Raw genomic sequence first — 13,660 nt, forward strand, 5'->3', positions numbered from 1 at the left:
CCAAGTACACGCCCAGATTTTAAGAATGACTAAACATTCAGTAAGTTGAAATATTTAATGAATTTAAGAGTGAAATAACTGCTTTGAAAATTGTATTTGACATTTTAAGACTAATGTTTCCCTGAACTATTTAACTAGCAATAATTGACGCAACAGGCTAAGTTACCTTGCTGTTGCAGTTGCACACCGAGGACCAGAGTTTGATTATGAACAATCAATTTCTTTCACTAACAGTTAATCTAGTTATAAATTAACAGTTCATCTCCTTTACAGAATACAGATACTTAAAACATTTACTAGTATTGACTAGTAAAACTGCTTCAACTTGTGTGACTGCTCCAAATTCAATGGGTGGCGTTTGTTTTATCATTCTCCATTTGCTTTGCTGTAGTTCTGTAATTACTACTGAGTCAAAGCCAACGCTGAAAAGACGAGAAGACTTCCATCAATTAAACTTTTTTCGGTTTTGAGTTATTTCTCCACCAAGTACAGAGAAATGTTTCTGACACCAAGAAGGAAGCCCGACTGCTGCTTGCTTCCAAGTGAGGAGATCTTCTGGAAAACGTGGGTCTCCATAGGTGAAACAGCTTGACAAACAACAAGATGGACGCCAAGGAGTGAAAGCTCTTGTTCTGTTCAATCTCTCTATAAGTTCAGCACTTCTTCCGTTCAATTATTCCGAAAGTTAAGAGCTTCAACAATATTGCAAGGAGGAGGTCGGGGGGCTACCAGATACGGGAGTAGCTGGATATGAGTGTTATGGATTCACCTGCCAGTTCCACTGCTGTAGATCACGCTGTCATGCAGAGCGCCGTACCTCATGGAGACAGCAGGAGGACTGAGAAAACGTGCAATATTTCAGGCCTTTGAAAAGTCCTGCCTTAAGATATAAAGGCACAGACCACTCCCGCCATGAGATATAGAGTTACAGACTACTTCCGCCCTGAGATATAGTTACAGACCACTCCTGTCCTGAGATATAGAGTTACAGACCACTCCTGTCCTGAGATATAGAGTTACAGACCACTCCTGTCCTGAGATATAGAGTTACAGACCACTCCTGTCCTTAGATATAGAGTTACAGACCACTCCTGGCCTTAAGATATAGAGGCACAGACCACTCCTGCCCTGAGATATACACTCACCAAGTACTTTATTAGGTACATTTCTACTTTATTACACCTACTTATTCATGCGATTATCTAATCAGCCAATAGTGTGGCAGCAGAGCAATGCATACAATCATGTAGATATGGGTCAGGAGCTTCAGTTAACGTTGAAAAATATATATAATGAGTATCTCTGAACACACAACGTATCATAACTGTAATTGGATAGGCTATAGCAGTAGAAGAAAATGAGTCTAATAAATACCTAATAAAGGTGAGTGTAGTCACAGACCACGCCTCTCCTGAGATAGAGTCATACATATCTGCATGGACCACTCCTGACCCACAATGAATACGTTTTTCAGACAGTGGGGGGATGGGGGGGGTAGCCTTATGATGTCGTTAGAGACAGACTGAGCATGTGCGCAGGCCAGCTGCTAGCTCACACCACTGCAAACATAAGGCGTCTCAGCAACCAGCAGCCAGCGCCCTCCCCTCCCCCCCCGCCTCGGTGACACACACACTGATGAGTCTGAGATGGATTAATGCTGCCTGGATGCACTGCATCACACTCAATGGGACACAGGGAATCCAGCTGATAAATGGATTCTCACCCCCGGTTCCCACCATCCCGAGGCATCAATAAATAATTACACTGACAATTAGCTTGTTTGCACCAAACCCCCCTCATTAGGGACTGGTGAGACCCACACACCGTCTGTAAAAGGTTAGAGGTCAGCTTTTTTTTGTGTGTGCCTCCAACACGTATCCTGCTTGCCATTGTTACATTTACATTTATGGCACTTGGCAGACGCTCTTATCCAGAGCGACGTACAGTTGATTATACTAAGCAGGAGACAATCCTCCCCTGGAGCAATGCAGGCTTAAGGGCCTTGCTCAAGGGCCCAACGGCTGTGCAGATCTTATTGTGTCTACACCGAGATTAGAACCACCGACCTTGCGGGTCCCAGTCATGTACCCTAACCACTACAGGCCGCCCTGTAGCCATTGAAGATTCAGAATTTGCTAGATGAACAGAGACAGTTACATTTCATATCACACAGCCTAGCGCCAGCACTGTGGACACAGGAATGGCCATGGTCACTGGAACGGAATAAAAGTTTCCTCCTCAGGGAAGCGGCGGTGCGTTTAAGTAAAAAACTATTTGAAAAAATGTAAAAACCGGTGCGCTTACAGACATCCCCCAGTGGGGGCGCCCTGCACACATTCATGCATTATATTCAAAGGGCCTTGAAAAGACCCGTCTGTGATCGCTGGCAATCAATGCCATGGCCTCATCAGCAACCAGAAACACTGAGTCACAGACACCGTACACTCCAAGGCAAATGTCACCCTGTCAGAGCAAATTATGTTTTAAATACACACGCTAAAGTCAACGTTGTGTACCTGGAGCAGCACTGTCATATCGGGGCCCGCACTAAGCCCACTAAGCACTGTGACGAAGCACGGGACGCTGGGCATCAGGAGCCGCAGATCATTACCGCTACAGGAGCTCAACTGGAGCGTCTCAACCGCGCGCCTCTGGCTCTGGCTCTCTGGAAAAATGGATCTTGTTTACAGATTACAAGAGAAATCTCCAAACTGTGGGAGAAAAGAGCCATCTCTCCCACTCTCTCACTCTCTCACTCTCTCACTCTCTCACTCTCTCACTCTCTCACTCTCTCACTCTCTCACTCACTCACTCACTCACTCACTCACTCACTCACTCACTCTCTCACTCTCTCACTCTCTCACTCACTCACTCACTCACTCACTCACTCACTCACTCACTCTTCCCCCCTCCCTTTCCTTCCCCCCCCGCCCCAGCCCTGATAAACACTCATAAACAGATTAGCACTAAGCCTGAACAACACAGCGCTATTGTTTCCCCTTTGCTTTCTTTCTCACTTCTTTAGATTCTGTGACTAAACGCCACCGTGTGTGTCTGTGTGTGATCAGGTCAGAACTGTGTGTGTGTGATCAGGAGAGGGACCGTGTGTGTGTGTGTGTGTGATCAGGTCTGAACTGTGTGTGTGTGTGTGTGTGTGTGTATACATGTGTGTGTGATCAGGACAGGAACCGCGTGTGCATGCGATCAGGTCAGGAACCATGAGTATAAGGTGAAAGTGCAGACTGTGCTTTTAGCCAAAGGCAAGTTCAGTAAAACACCCATCTAAAACATCTTGTTATCAGCACACTCCTCTCCTACGCTACACTACAGCCCCACCGCCCCCCTGCATCTGTCCGCAGAGCCGCCAGTCATTCCCAAATCTTAAAAACACACCTCAGCAGCGGCAGCTGCTTCACGGGGCCATGAAACCCAGGGAGTTCGGTTTGGCCAACAAATAACACTTTCCGTGTCTCAGCACCAAACAATTTTCCCCTGAAAAACTGCCATTTCTGCTTCTATTAGTGTTTTTTTCCTAGATCCCCCCCCATGACCTTTAGACGGTGGCAACAGACTGCGGTGGTGACTGCAGGAGAGCAATCCCTCTGAGCTCTGACAGAAAACGCTTTGGGGAACACAGAAACACAGATATGTATTGTTGGTCTCACTGCCTGGTCACAAGCTCTGGATTAAAACACACCCCCTCTCCCCTCATGAGCTGATCCTGGATCAACTCCCGCTAGTTCTGTTTCTGCTTCCCTTTGCCTTTATAAGAGCGTTGCTATGCTAAACCCCAATGGCTAATGCGAGTGTGTGTATGTATTAAACCCCAATTTTTATCCCCTCACTGGGGTACCAAGGGTACAGGGTGTGAAGGAACTACCTACAGAACAAGACTTTGAGGAGCTAGTGACTGTTTTTAATACACGATGGACAGGCACCATTTCATTGGCGCAAATCAATGAGGGCTCTCGGCAGACAGTCACAAGGTGTCCTCAGCCAATAAGGGCTCACAACACAGTCACATGGTGTCCTCAGCCAATAGGGGCTCACAACACAGTCACATGGTGTCCTCAGCCAATAAGGGCTTCCGGCAGACAGTCATTAGGTGCACTCAGCCAATATGGGTTCACAGCACACAGTCACATGGCTTCCTCAGCCAATAAGGGTTCACAGCATAAAGTCACAAGGCGTCCTCAGCCAATAAGGGCTCACAACGCACAGTCACATGATGTCTTCAGCCAATAAGGGCTCATAGCACACAACATGTTGCATTAGGAGGAGGGGCATGTTGCATTAGGGGGAGGGGCGTGTTGCATTAGGGGGGGGGGCATGTTGCATTAGGAGGAGGGGCATGTTGCATTAGGGGGGGGGGCATGTTGCATTAGGGGGAGGGGCGTGTTGCATTAGGGGGGGGGGATGTTGCATTAGGAGGAGGGGCATGTTGCATTAGGAAAGCGTCACTGGAATAATGAGCCAGTTGGCAGGGGTATTCAGGGATCTGTGGATTCTAGAGCCGGGGGTTTCGTTCTCTCAGCTCTGGCACGTGTGCCCTGGTCACAGCTGTAGCCATGGTTATTATCAGCAGAGGGATCAGAGGTATGTGTCTCCGCGCCACACCGATATTTGCAGAGGATTTCACGAGGTACACGTGCTACAAACTACCCGCCCCCACACCCCTCACCCCACTGCTACACCATGCCCCGCAATCTAGCACTGTAATCTGTCCCCCGGTCACAGAGGGAGGGAGAGAGAGAGAGAGAGAGAGAGAGAGAGAGAGAGAGAGGGGGACAAATAGAGAAAGAGTGAGAAAGAGAGAGAGAGAGAGAAAGACAGAGAGAGAGAGAGAGAGAGAGAGAGAGAGAGAGAAAGACAGAGAGAGAGAAAAGAAGAGAAAAACGACCGTTTATCCAGTCAGACCAGTCTTGTCAGGTTTTGGGCTCTCCTTTCCCCAAAGGGGAGGGACACATCCTTCCATGGCTGTGTTTGTGTGCGTGTGTGCATATGTGCGCGCATGTGTCTGTGTGTGTGTGTGTGTGTGTGGGTCTGTTTATCTGTGTGTGTTTGTCGTGTGCGTGTGTGTGTGTGTGCGCGCGCGTGTGTCTGGGTGTATGCGTGTCTGCGTGTCTGTGTGTGTGTGTGTGTGTGTGTGTCTGTGTCTCCATGCGTGTGCGTGCGTGCATGCATGTGACTGTGTGTGTGTGACTGTGTCTGTGCATCTGCGTGTGCATTCGTGTGCGTTCGTGTGTGTGTGTGTGTGTGCGTGTGCGTGCGTGTGTGTGTGTGTGTGTGTGTGCGTGTGCGCACCAGGCCGGAGACTGGAGGAGGTGTTCCGCGGCAGGGGGTTAAAGCTCCATTATTTAACACTGCCTCCTACTCGCCAATCCGGCAATCTCGCTAAACCACAATTCACAGGCAGCACCAGCCTTTGTACGATTCACACATACCCAACACCCCCATAACATCACACAATTACCAGGCAAAGCGTCACTCTGGCCTGCAAATGAAAACACCTCGCTACTGTATCGGAACACTGCGTCCGAAATGCCGCGTCAGCACCGCTAACTGCAATGCGCCTGTGGGAATTTCGCCGACACCGATAACTCGGATCTAAAATGGGAGATTAAGCATGCCGTGCAGGGATGGCAAAACAGAGAACTCTGGGATGAAATGGAGACGTAAACAGGAAGAGTAAACTCACAGACAGTTCATAAATCCCGGGGACTTAGATAATGATGTTTCCCTGTCTGAGCACACACGGAGAGAAAGACAAGGAGGCCAACGCCAAGTAACATCACCTGTCCTCAGCTCATCCCATACTCCCACGTCTCCCTCTATGCCAGGGATCATCAACTCTGGCCCCTGAATCCAAATCCAGCCAGCCCTGCTTTTCTTGTCCCCCGGGTCATTAGAGCCACCTGATTGGCCAGACTGTCGTCACACCTGACTAAAGGTAGGGCGGGAAAACAGGCAGGTCTTGGTCCTTGAGGATCAAACTCCCGTCTTTACTCTCCTCCTCTCTATCTTTGTCCCCCCTACACCCGTCACCTAATCACGAGCGCCCAGGAGCGGAGGTTTAGGGGGTGAGCGGGGCACGATTAGCCGCGAGGCTGAGCGGACTCACCGAGTTGATGCAGGCCAGCTCCTTGTTGAGCAGCCAGGGCAGAGACAGCCGGCCCTGGCCCCTGTAGCAGGACTGCATCCGCTCCTTAATCTTCTGCTTGATGCTGCGCAGGGTGAACAGGCAGAGCGCAGACTGCTTGGGAGGGTGGGCCCAGTCCTTCTGGCCCTGAGCGAAGACGGCGAAGAGGACGTCCTCCTCCTCCTCCAGGCCCAGCGAGAGGGCCAGCTCCCGCCCGGGCCGGGTCAGGTACGCGTCCTGGACCAGCCGGTACTCCACGCCGTCCCGAGAGCACCCGATGGGAAACTCCACGTAGGAGTAGAACCTGGGGTCGTCGACGCAGAGGCGCACGATCCGCGAGGAGTAGAAGCGCTCGCCCCCCGCCTCGGGGGAGCTGAGCCGCGTGTCCAGCTGCAGGGACAGGAAGTAGACGAAGTGCTCGCTGCGGAAGCCGTGCACGTAGCGGATGTCGAAGGCCGGGAACTTGGAGAGCGTGTCCGAGGGGATCTTCAGCTGCGAGGAGACAAACTCGTCCTGGTAGACGAAGCTGAACATGTCGGCGTTCTCCTCGTTGGCCACCAGCTTGCGGCTGGACAGGGTGGGGAAGTACTCGGACTTTCCGTCGACGGGCGTGCCGACGAAGAGAGTGCTGGGGCCGCCCCGGGAGCCGGGGATCAGCACCCCGGCCATGCCCTCCGCCTGGCGGACGCTGGAGAGGTAGTGCTCCTTGCGGTGGTGGGGCTCGCCCAGCTTGAACAGGTCGTCCAGCCGCAGGAACTGGCAGATGCCCTGGGAGGCGCTGCCGCAGGCCAGCAGCCGGTTGTGCGCGGGGTCCAGCAGGAGCAGCTTGTTGACGTTGTCGGTGGACGCCAGGGCGTGGGGGCAGGGCTGCACCCCGGGGGGCGGGTAGCACCTCTCGTTGTCCTGCACGGGTCCCGTCACGTGCGCCCGCAGCTCGGTCAGGTTGCCGGAGAGCTTGTAGACGCGGTTGACCGCGCCGGCGTAGACGTCGCCCGTTTGGTCGTGGACCGCCAGGTGCGTCAGGCCCCCCCCGGCCGGGGAGAAGCTGCGGAGCGGGGGGGTGGGGGGCGAGGCCAGGGACAGCGCCAAGACAGTCAGCAGCAGCAGCAGAGGACCCCCCGGTCCCCGAAACGGCCCCATGCTCCCGCCGCCCTGCTGCCGGGCGACTACAGACAGACGGACGGATGGACGGACGGCCCCGGCTGGCTCCTGCTTCAGGGCTCGCTCCGGTCGCCTCGGAACGGGGCGAGGACAGAGCTCGTACAGAGCCCGCAGCCTTGGCTCCACGTGCGTGTCTGCTGTCTACACCATCCTCCGGGGCGTCGAGGCCCGTGGCCCTGAGGGAGAGAGAAACACATTATGAGCCCTGGACGCGGCATCTCCCATCGATGGACCTAAAAGCTTCGCACCGTAAGCCAAACTGTTGAAGGAGCCGCAATGCATAAATAATAACCGATTAGAACCTGGAGGGACCTCCCATACTGCATTTAGTGATGAGGAGACACTTCAACAAGGGCTCATCAAACAACAGTGAGGCTTCAAACGGGTCGTTACGCACACAGACAACACACTCCCGTCCTGAAAGATCTCCGATTTTCCTATGCAGCAGAGGGGTTAGCTGAGATTAGCAGAGGAAGACCATTCAGAGTGAGAGGGAGAGAGTGAGGGAGGGAGAGAGAGAGTGAGAGGAGGAGAGGGAGGGAGTGAGTGAGAGGGGGAGAGAGAGAGACTTTTGACTTTTAGGTCTCCTTTCTTGCACAGAACATAGAAAATAAATTAGACCTACATATGTATACATTAACGTTATCAAAATACCAATTAATACGCACACCCACACCCGCACACCCGCACACGCACACAATGAATGAGAAACTACACACAAAACATGTGACGCAACTACACAATTAAAAAATAGACCAATCAACAACCACAGTTACAGTTACAGTAATAGTTCAAAAGTGCAGTTCCAATTCCCCCTCCACCGAACATAGATATCTCCCACTCCACCCAAATCCCCAAAACCCCTGAACATTGTTCACCAATGTAAAATATGCGAATTCAGTGAGCAACCGCTTCCGAATGAATCCCCTTAATACATGCAAAGGGTCCTGTGAAGCCATACCACCTAACCCATTCTGCAGAGTCATCCAGATGGCTGTCTTAGCCTTACCCATCGAAGAATGCCATGGAACCACTTGTTTCTCTTTGAGATGCTGTATATTGGCACATAAATATGAAATGTGTGAAGGTACCCGCCACCCAGCGCCATACTTCACCCCCTAACAATGCGGCAGACTCCCTCCAGACGCGCACACTCAACAAACGCACAAAACACTGTGTCTGACTGCCCACAAAAAGAGCACCCCTCCCCCACTGCTGGATCCAGGTGTGCCTTGTGTCTGTTCTTGGCTGCAGTCCCATGTAAAATGCTCCACTGCAGATCGCCCTGATTTCTTGTCAATGGAGACTTTGTACAGGACCCTCCGGCTACGTTTACGAGTCTGGCCCTAAAAAGATCTCTCCACTTAGATTCCTTCAGGCCCTGGAGAGCACAAAGGTTGGTTCAGCACCTTCACGCAAATGTTGGTCAGGGTCTTTTTTCCAACGGCACTGAAAATGCCCAACTTCAGTAATCTGGAGAGAAGGAGAGCACTCCCCCCCCCCCCCCTCTCCTGCCATTCCACAAGCTACTTCAGGGAAAGGTCCCCCTTCCTGCTCCAGACTTCTTGTAGCCTCATATTCACTGAGATAGGCCCCAGCAGTGGCAGAACCACATCGACAGGGACCCTGACCCCATTTCCCTCGAGACAACCTGGCGCACACCTTCTCCACTAAACCCTCCCAGTTCTTCCCCACAAAATCAGCTGTGCCCAAAAATACTTCATATTCTCTCCCTCACTGAAAATCCCTCGGTAGAACTGGCAGCCCTGTGAGATCCCCCGACACACCTGTGCCCCACCACAGCGCCTGAAATTTCTCGCAATTCACCCGTGCTGAAGAAGCCCTCTCAAAAAAACTGAGAGAGCACTTATCAGTGCAAGCGCATCAGGCTGAATAATGATATTCACATCGTCTGCAAATTAAGACTTTCAACAACACTTGCCCCTGTACAGAGACCCCTGTAAGCTGCCTTCTCAACACGCACAGCGAAGCATACAGTTGCCTTGACAATGGGCACCCCAGTCTGATCCCCCTCTGAGCTCAGGTTGGCACACTCATGCCACTCCCGATCTTCACCATGCATTCAGCATCGGAATATAGCAATTTGCAACAGCGTAAAAACCCCTCACCAAACCCAAAAGCCTGCAATGTTACGTAAAGGTAGCTGTGGTCAAATCTGTCAAAGATTTTCTCCTGGTCCAAGGACAGCAACTCAACCTTTACACCCTACTGCTAGGAATATTCCAGAAGGTCCTTTAATCAAACCAGATTGTCTTTTATTATTGAGCGTCCAGGCACGCAGTATGACTGGTCTCTGTGTACCATGTTGTACAGCTACAGCATTGCCCTAGTAGCTATGCACTTTGATGAAAACTTAGTCTGTACAGAGACGGGCTACAGGCCTCCAGTTTTCAAGGAGACACAGGTATCCCTTCTTGGTGGGAGAGGGAGAGAGAGAGGAGAGGGGAGGGAGAGAGCTGGGGGGGGGGGGCGGGGGCGTGTAATAAGGGCAGAGCCTGTGCAATTTCTTCTGGCTAATTCACAGTGCGTAACTTCAGTGTGTTCCTTCACAGTGTGTTCCTTCACAGTGCGTAACTTCAGTGTGTTCCTTCACAGTGTGTTCCTTCACAGTGCGTAACTTCAGTGTGTTCCTTCACAGTGCGTAACTTCACAATGTGTTCCTTCACAGTGCGTAACTTCACAGTGCGTAACTTCACAGTGCGTAACTTCACAGTGCGTAACTTCACAGCGTGTAACATGAATCTCCAGCTCTGGGGACCAACAAAAATGTTTTTAGAAAAAGCTCAGGTCTGGTCTGGGGAGGAAATATGCAGCTGATAAGGGGATTATTTCTCCCCTGGAAAACCCTATATACCACCAACACTGCTCAGACCCAGAGGCTACCTCAATTACCTCAGACATGCCAAGACGGCATAGCTAAAAAACACAAAATACATACAATTATGGCTGCTTGTGCCTCCATATCTCTGAGTGTCCAATTACCTTGGGACAGTAAAGGCTTCTGTTGTAATGAAATGCTTCATTAAAACCGTATGCAACATTGTTCAAGCAGTGCTGGATATGTCTTAAACCAGGGAAATTATTAATAAAATAAGTCAAAAGTATCTTTCAACTTTCTGACTTAACTGGGACAAAAACTGGCTGGTGGCATCATTTAAAAAACAAAGAATGTCCAGCTATTCATATTGGACAAATGGTTTAACAAAAACAAATGCAAAAATAGATAATGAAAGCAGCTCCTCACAGGATAAATCAGCAAGCAGAGGGATGGGGAGTTGGGGAAAAGAGAGAGAGGACAGGGAGAGAGAGAGAGAGAGAGAGAGAGAGAGAGAGAGAGAGAGAGAGAGAGAATGGCTGAGCGGCATAGCACAACAATAACTATCGAATTGTCGCCACTTATCCATTGGGTGTCGATAAGACTAGGCCTTGCAGCTGTCACGTCATTGCCAGAAACACATCACATGATCAGATGGAAGCTGCTTGGCCTTGCTGCTGATTGGCAGTCTTATCGACACCCAATGGATCAGGTGTAATGAAAGAAAAACAACAAACACAAACGTGGCGATGATAACTATTGCATTCGATTAATTATGCCGGAAAGAGATAGGAGGGCTGTGTTGGGCTGTGGCATACGCGCTCATGCATAGACAAAGATTGGAGGTTGCCGTGGTAATCAACCCAACCAGAAGCAAGCAGGTTTGAAGTAATATTCCCTCCTCACGACACATACAGTTGGTCCAGTAACACTGAAAGTGCCGGGTGTGATGAATTGCAATAATCACAGCATTACCCATTTCATATCACAGCATGCCTGAGATTGTCTGCTACAAGGCGAAGCAAATCTAATATCGCCACTGCTAGTTGTTAGACCAGTGAGTAATGAAAACCAATAACAGCTTACAAGATGTAGAGGAACGGAGTTATTTCTAAGGAAATATGAAAGAAAAAAATATATATTTCTCAAAAAGAAATACACAGTCGCCTCCAAAAGTATTGGAACAGCAAGGTCAATTCCTTTGTTTTGGCCATACACTGAAGACAATTGAGTTCGAGGTCAAAAGATGTACATGCGATGACAGTTCCGAAATTTAGCTTTTATTTCCTAGTATTTTCATCTAAATTTGTTAAACTACTTAGAACATATCACCTTTTATATCAGACCAGACAATTTTTAGGTGAGCCATAGTATTAGAACATGTGACTGACAGGTGTTTCTTGTTGTCCAGATGTGTCCTGTTAGATTGATTGGTTAAACAATAAATAGTTCTGAGAGTCTAGCCTTGGGTTTAGCCAATGGTTTTGCCTGTGCATTTGTGTTATAAAAGATAAACCAACATGAAGATCAGAGAGCTGTCTTTTGGAGAGAAGCAAGCCATTTTGAAGCTTAGAAAAGAAGGGAAATCATTGGGGATAGCTTATACAACAACTTTGAATGGCCTGAAAAAGAAAGAAACCGCTGGCGTACTGAGCAAAAGACATCGAACAGATCGACCAAGAAAACAACAGCAGTTGATGACAGAAACATTGTGAGGGCTGTGAAGAAAAACTCCAAAACAGCAGTCAATGACATCACAAATAATCTCCACTGGACAGGGTGAAGGTATCTCAATAAACCATTCGAAGAGAGCAGCAATATAAAGGCTATACCACCAGATGCAAATCACTCATCAGTAGTAAGATCGGAAGGCGAGATTATAATTTGAGATAAGCCACAAAAGTTCATGAACAAAGTTTTATGGACTGATGAGACTCAGATGAACCTCTACCAAAGTGATGGAAATGCCAAAGTGTGGAGAGAGAAGGGATCTGCTCATGATCTGCTCGAAAATATACTTATCTTTGATGAAATATACCAGGAAATAAAAGACTCAATTGTCTTCAGTATATACCAAAAACAAAGGAATTGACCTTGCTGTTCCAAGGAGACTGTACACACACACAAAGACACACACACATTTGTACACACACGCACAAATACACCCACACAAATTAGGTTTCCCTGGACTTTGACTGCTTCTGTTACAAAATGATGTTGCATCTTGTGAGAAGGTTATTTCTTTTAAAGAAGCAGAAATTATGTTCCAAAAAACATCCTCTTCCACCCGCACGAAACACAGACTGGAGAATTATTGGCATCCTCGATAAATGTGCCAAATAAATACTGCAAAACAAAAAGAGGGAGGGAGAGAAAGAAATAGATGTGGAGGGGGAAAGAGAGGGGGAGAGAGAAGGGAGGAAATTAGCATTTCTCAATAGTCACCAGACTTTCTCTCCATGGAGTTGGGATATTCATCCATTGGAGCAGCACAGGATTACTCTGTCCGAGCGCTGAACTGACACACATGCCCTTTGACCTCAAACAGACACACTGGCCCTTTTCAGCGCCAGTGGCCACAGCGACTCGGGGCCAGAGGTCAGCCAGGCGTCATTTTTAGCCACCAGAGATCTGCAGCAGTTTCGTTTTTATCGCAGGCCAAAAAAAAAAAAGCAGCGCACGATTCGCACCGCCTAATGGACCAGGCAGCCAAACAAACGACAAGAAATAAAAACTACATCTGTCTCCAAAGAGCCGAGCCTGCTGTGTTTAAACAGGGTCCGACGGTATTTCAGCAAATTAATTCCGCCGAAAAAAGGCGTAAAAACACCAATTGATTTTGTTCTAAGAGTGAGTAAGAGAGAAGAGAAAATCTCAAGATCGGCGAATAAATAAACCCGAGACAAAAGCGGCGAAGGAAGGAGAGGAGAGATTTAGCAGGCCGGCGCGCTTGGCAGTCTTCCCTGATGTGGCAGCTTCTCTGAGCAAATACCTTCTTCATTACAATGGAGTGGGGCGAGAGTGAAGTAGCCCCGGGCTGGCAGCACTCAGAGACACTCTCACTGGCGGTGGGGATGTGTCAGCGAACGGGGGCTCAGGTCGGGCCGCGGCAGGGGCTGGCTCGGAGTCCGGGCCGGCGCGCCGGGACAGTGCGGAGGGGGCCGGGGGAAACGGCGGACGCCATCGCCGGGGTACGCGGCCCTGTGACCCGGAGCGACCCCGGGCGAACCCTCGACAGCTGGGGACGGCCGAGCGGAGATGAGCTGCGTTAGCCGGAGGGGCGCTGAGGCCACGTTACCTCTGGATGCCCTCCGCACAGCTCTCCCTCCGCCCCCTCCCCTCCCCTCCGAACCAGCTGTGACCGAGGTCCGACCTGTCTTTATGGCCAATCACACGGCCGGCAGACAGCTTTTCTGCAAAAATGTGCGTCGCATGCCTCTGTTATATTGAGTCCAATAAATTATTATTTTCTCTCATGGGCTACTACCTCTAATGATGGTTGTTTTAAAGCCTGCACTTTAGCA

General features: G+C 49.8%; 1 protein-coding gene across 1 annotated transcript in view; it reads right to left on the reverse strand.

The window, feature by feature from the left end:
- The window catches only part of LOC133138555 (plexin-A1-like), a 90,515-nt gene extending 83,236 nt beyond the window's left edge, over window positions 1–7,279 (reverse strand). The window contains 1 exon segment of the mRNA XM_061257418.1: window positions 6,122–7,279. Coding sequence (XP_061113402.1) covers window positions 6,122–7,279 — 1,158 coding nt within the window.
- Window positions 7,280–13,660: the final 6,381 nt, after the last annotated feature.

The sequence above is a fragment of the Conger conger genome, chromosome 10 (assembly GCF_963514075.1).
Source record: "Conger conger chromosome 10, fConCon1.1, whole genome shotgun sequence".
NCBI lineage: Eukaryota > Metazoa > Chordata > Actinopteri > Anguilliformes > Congridae > Conger > Conger conger.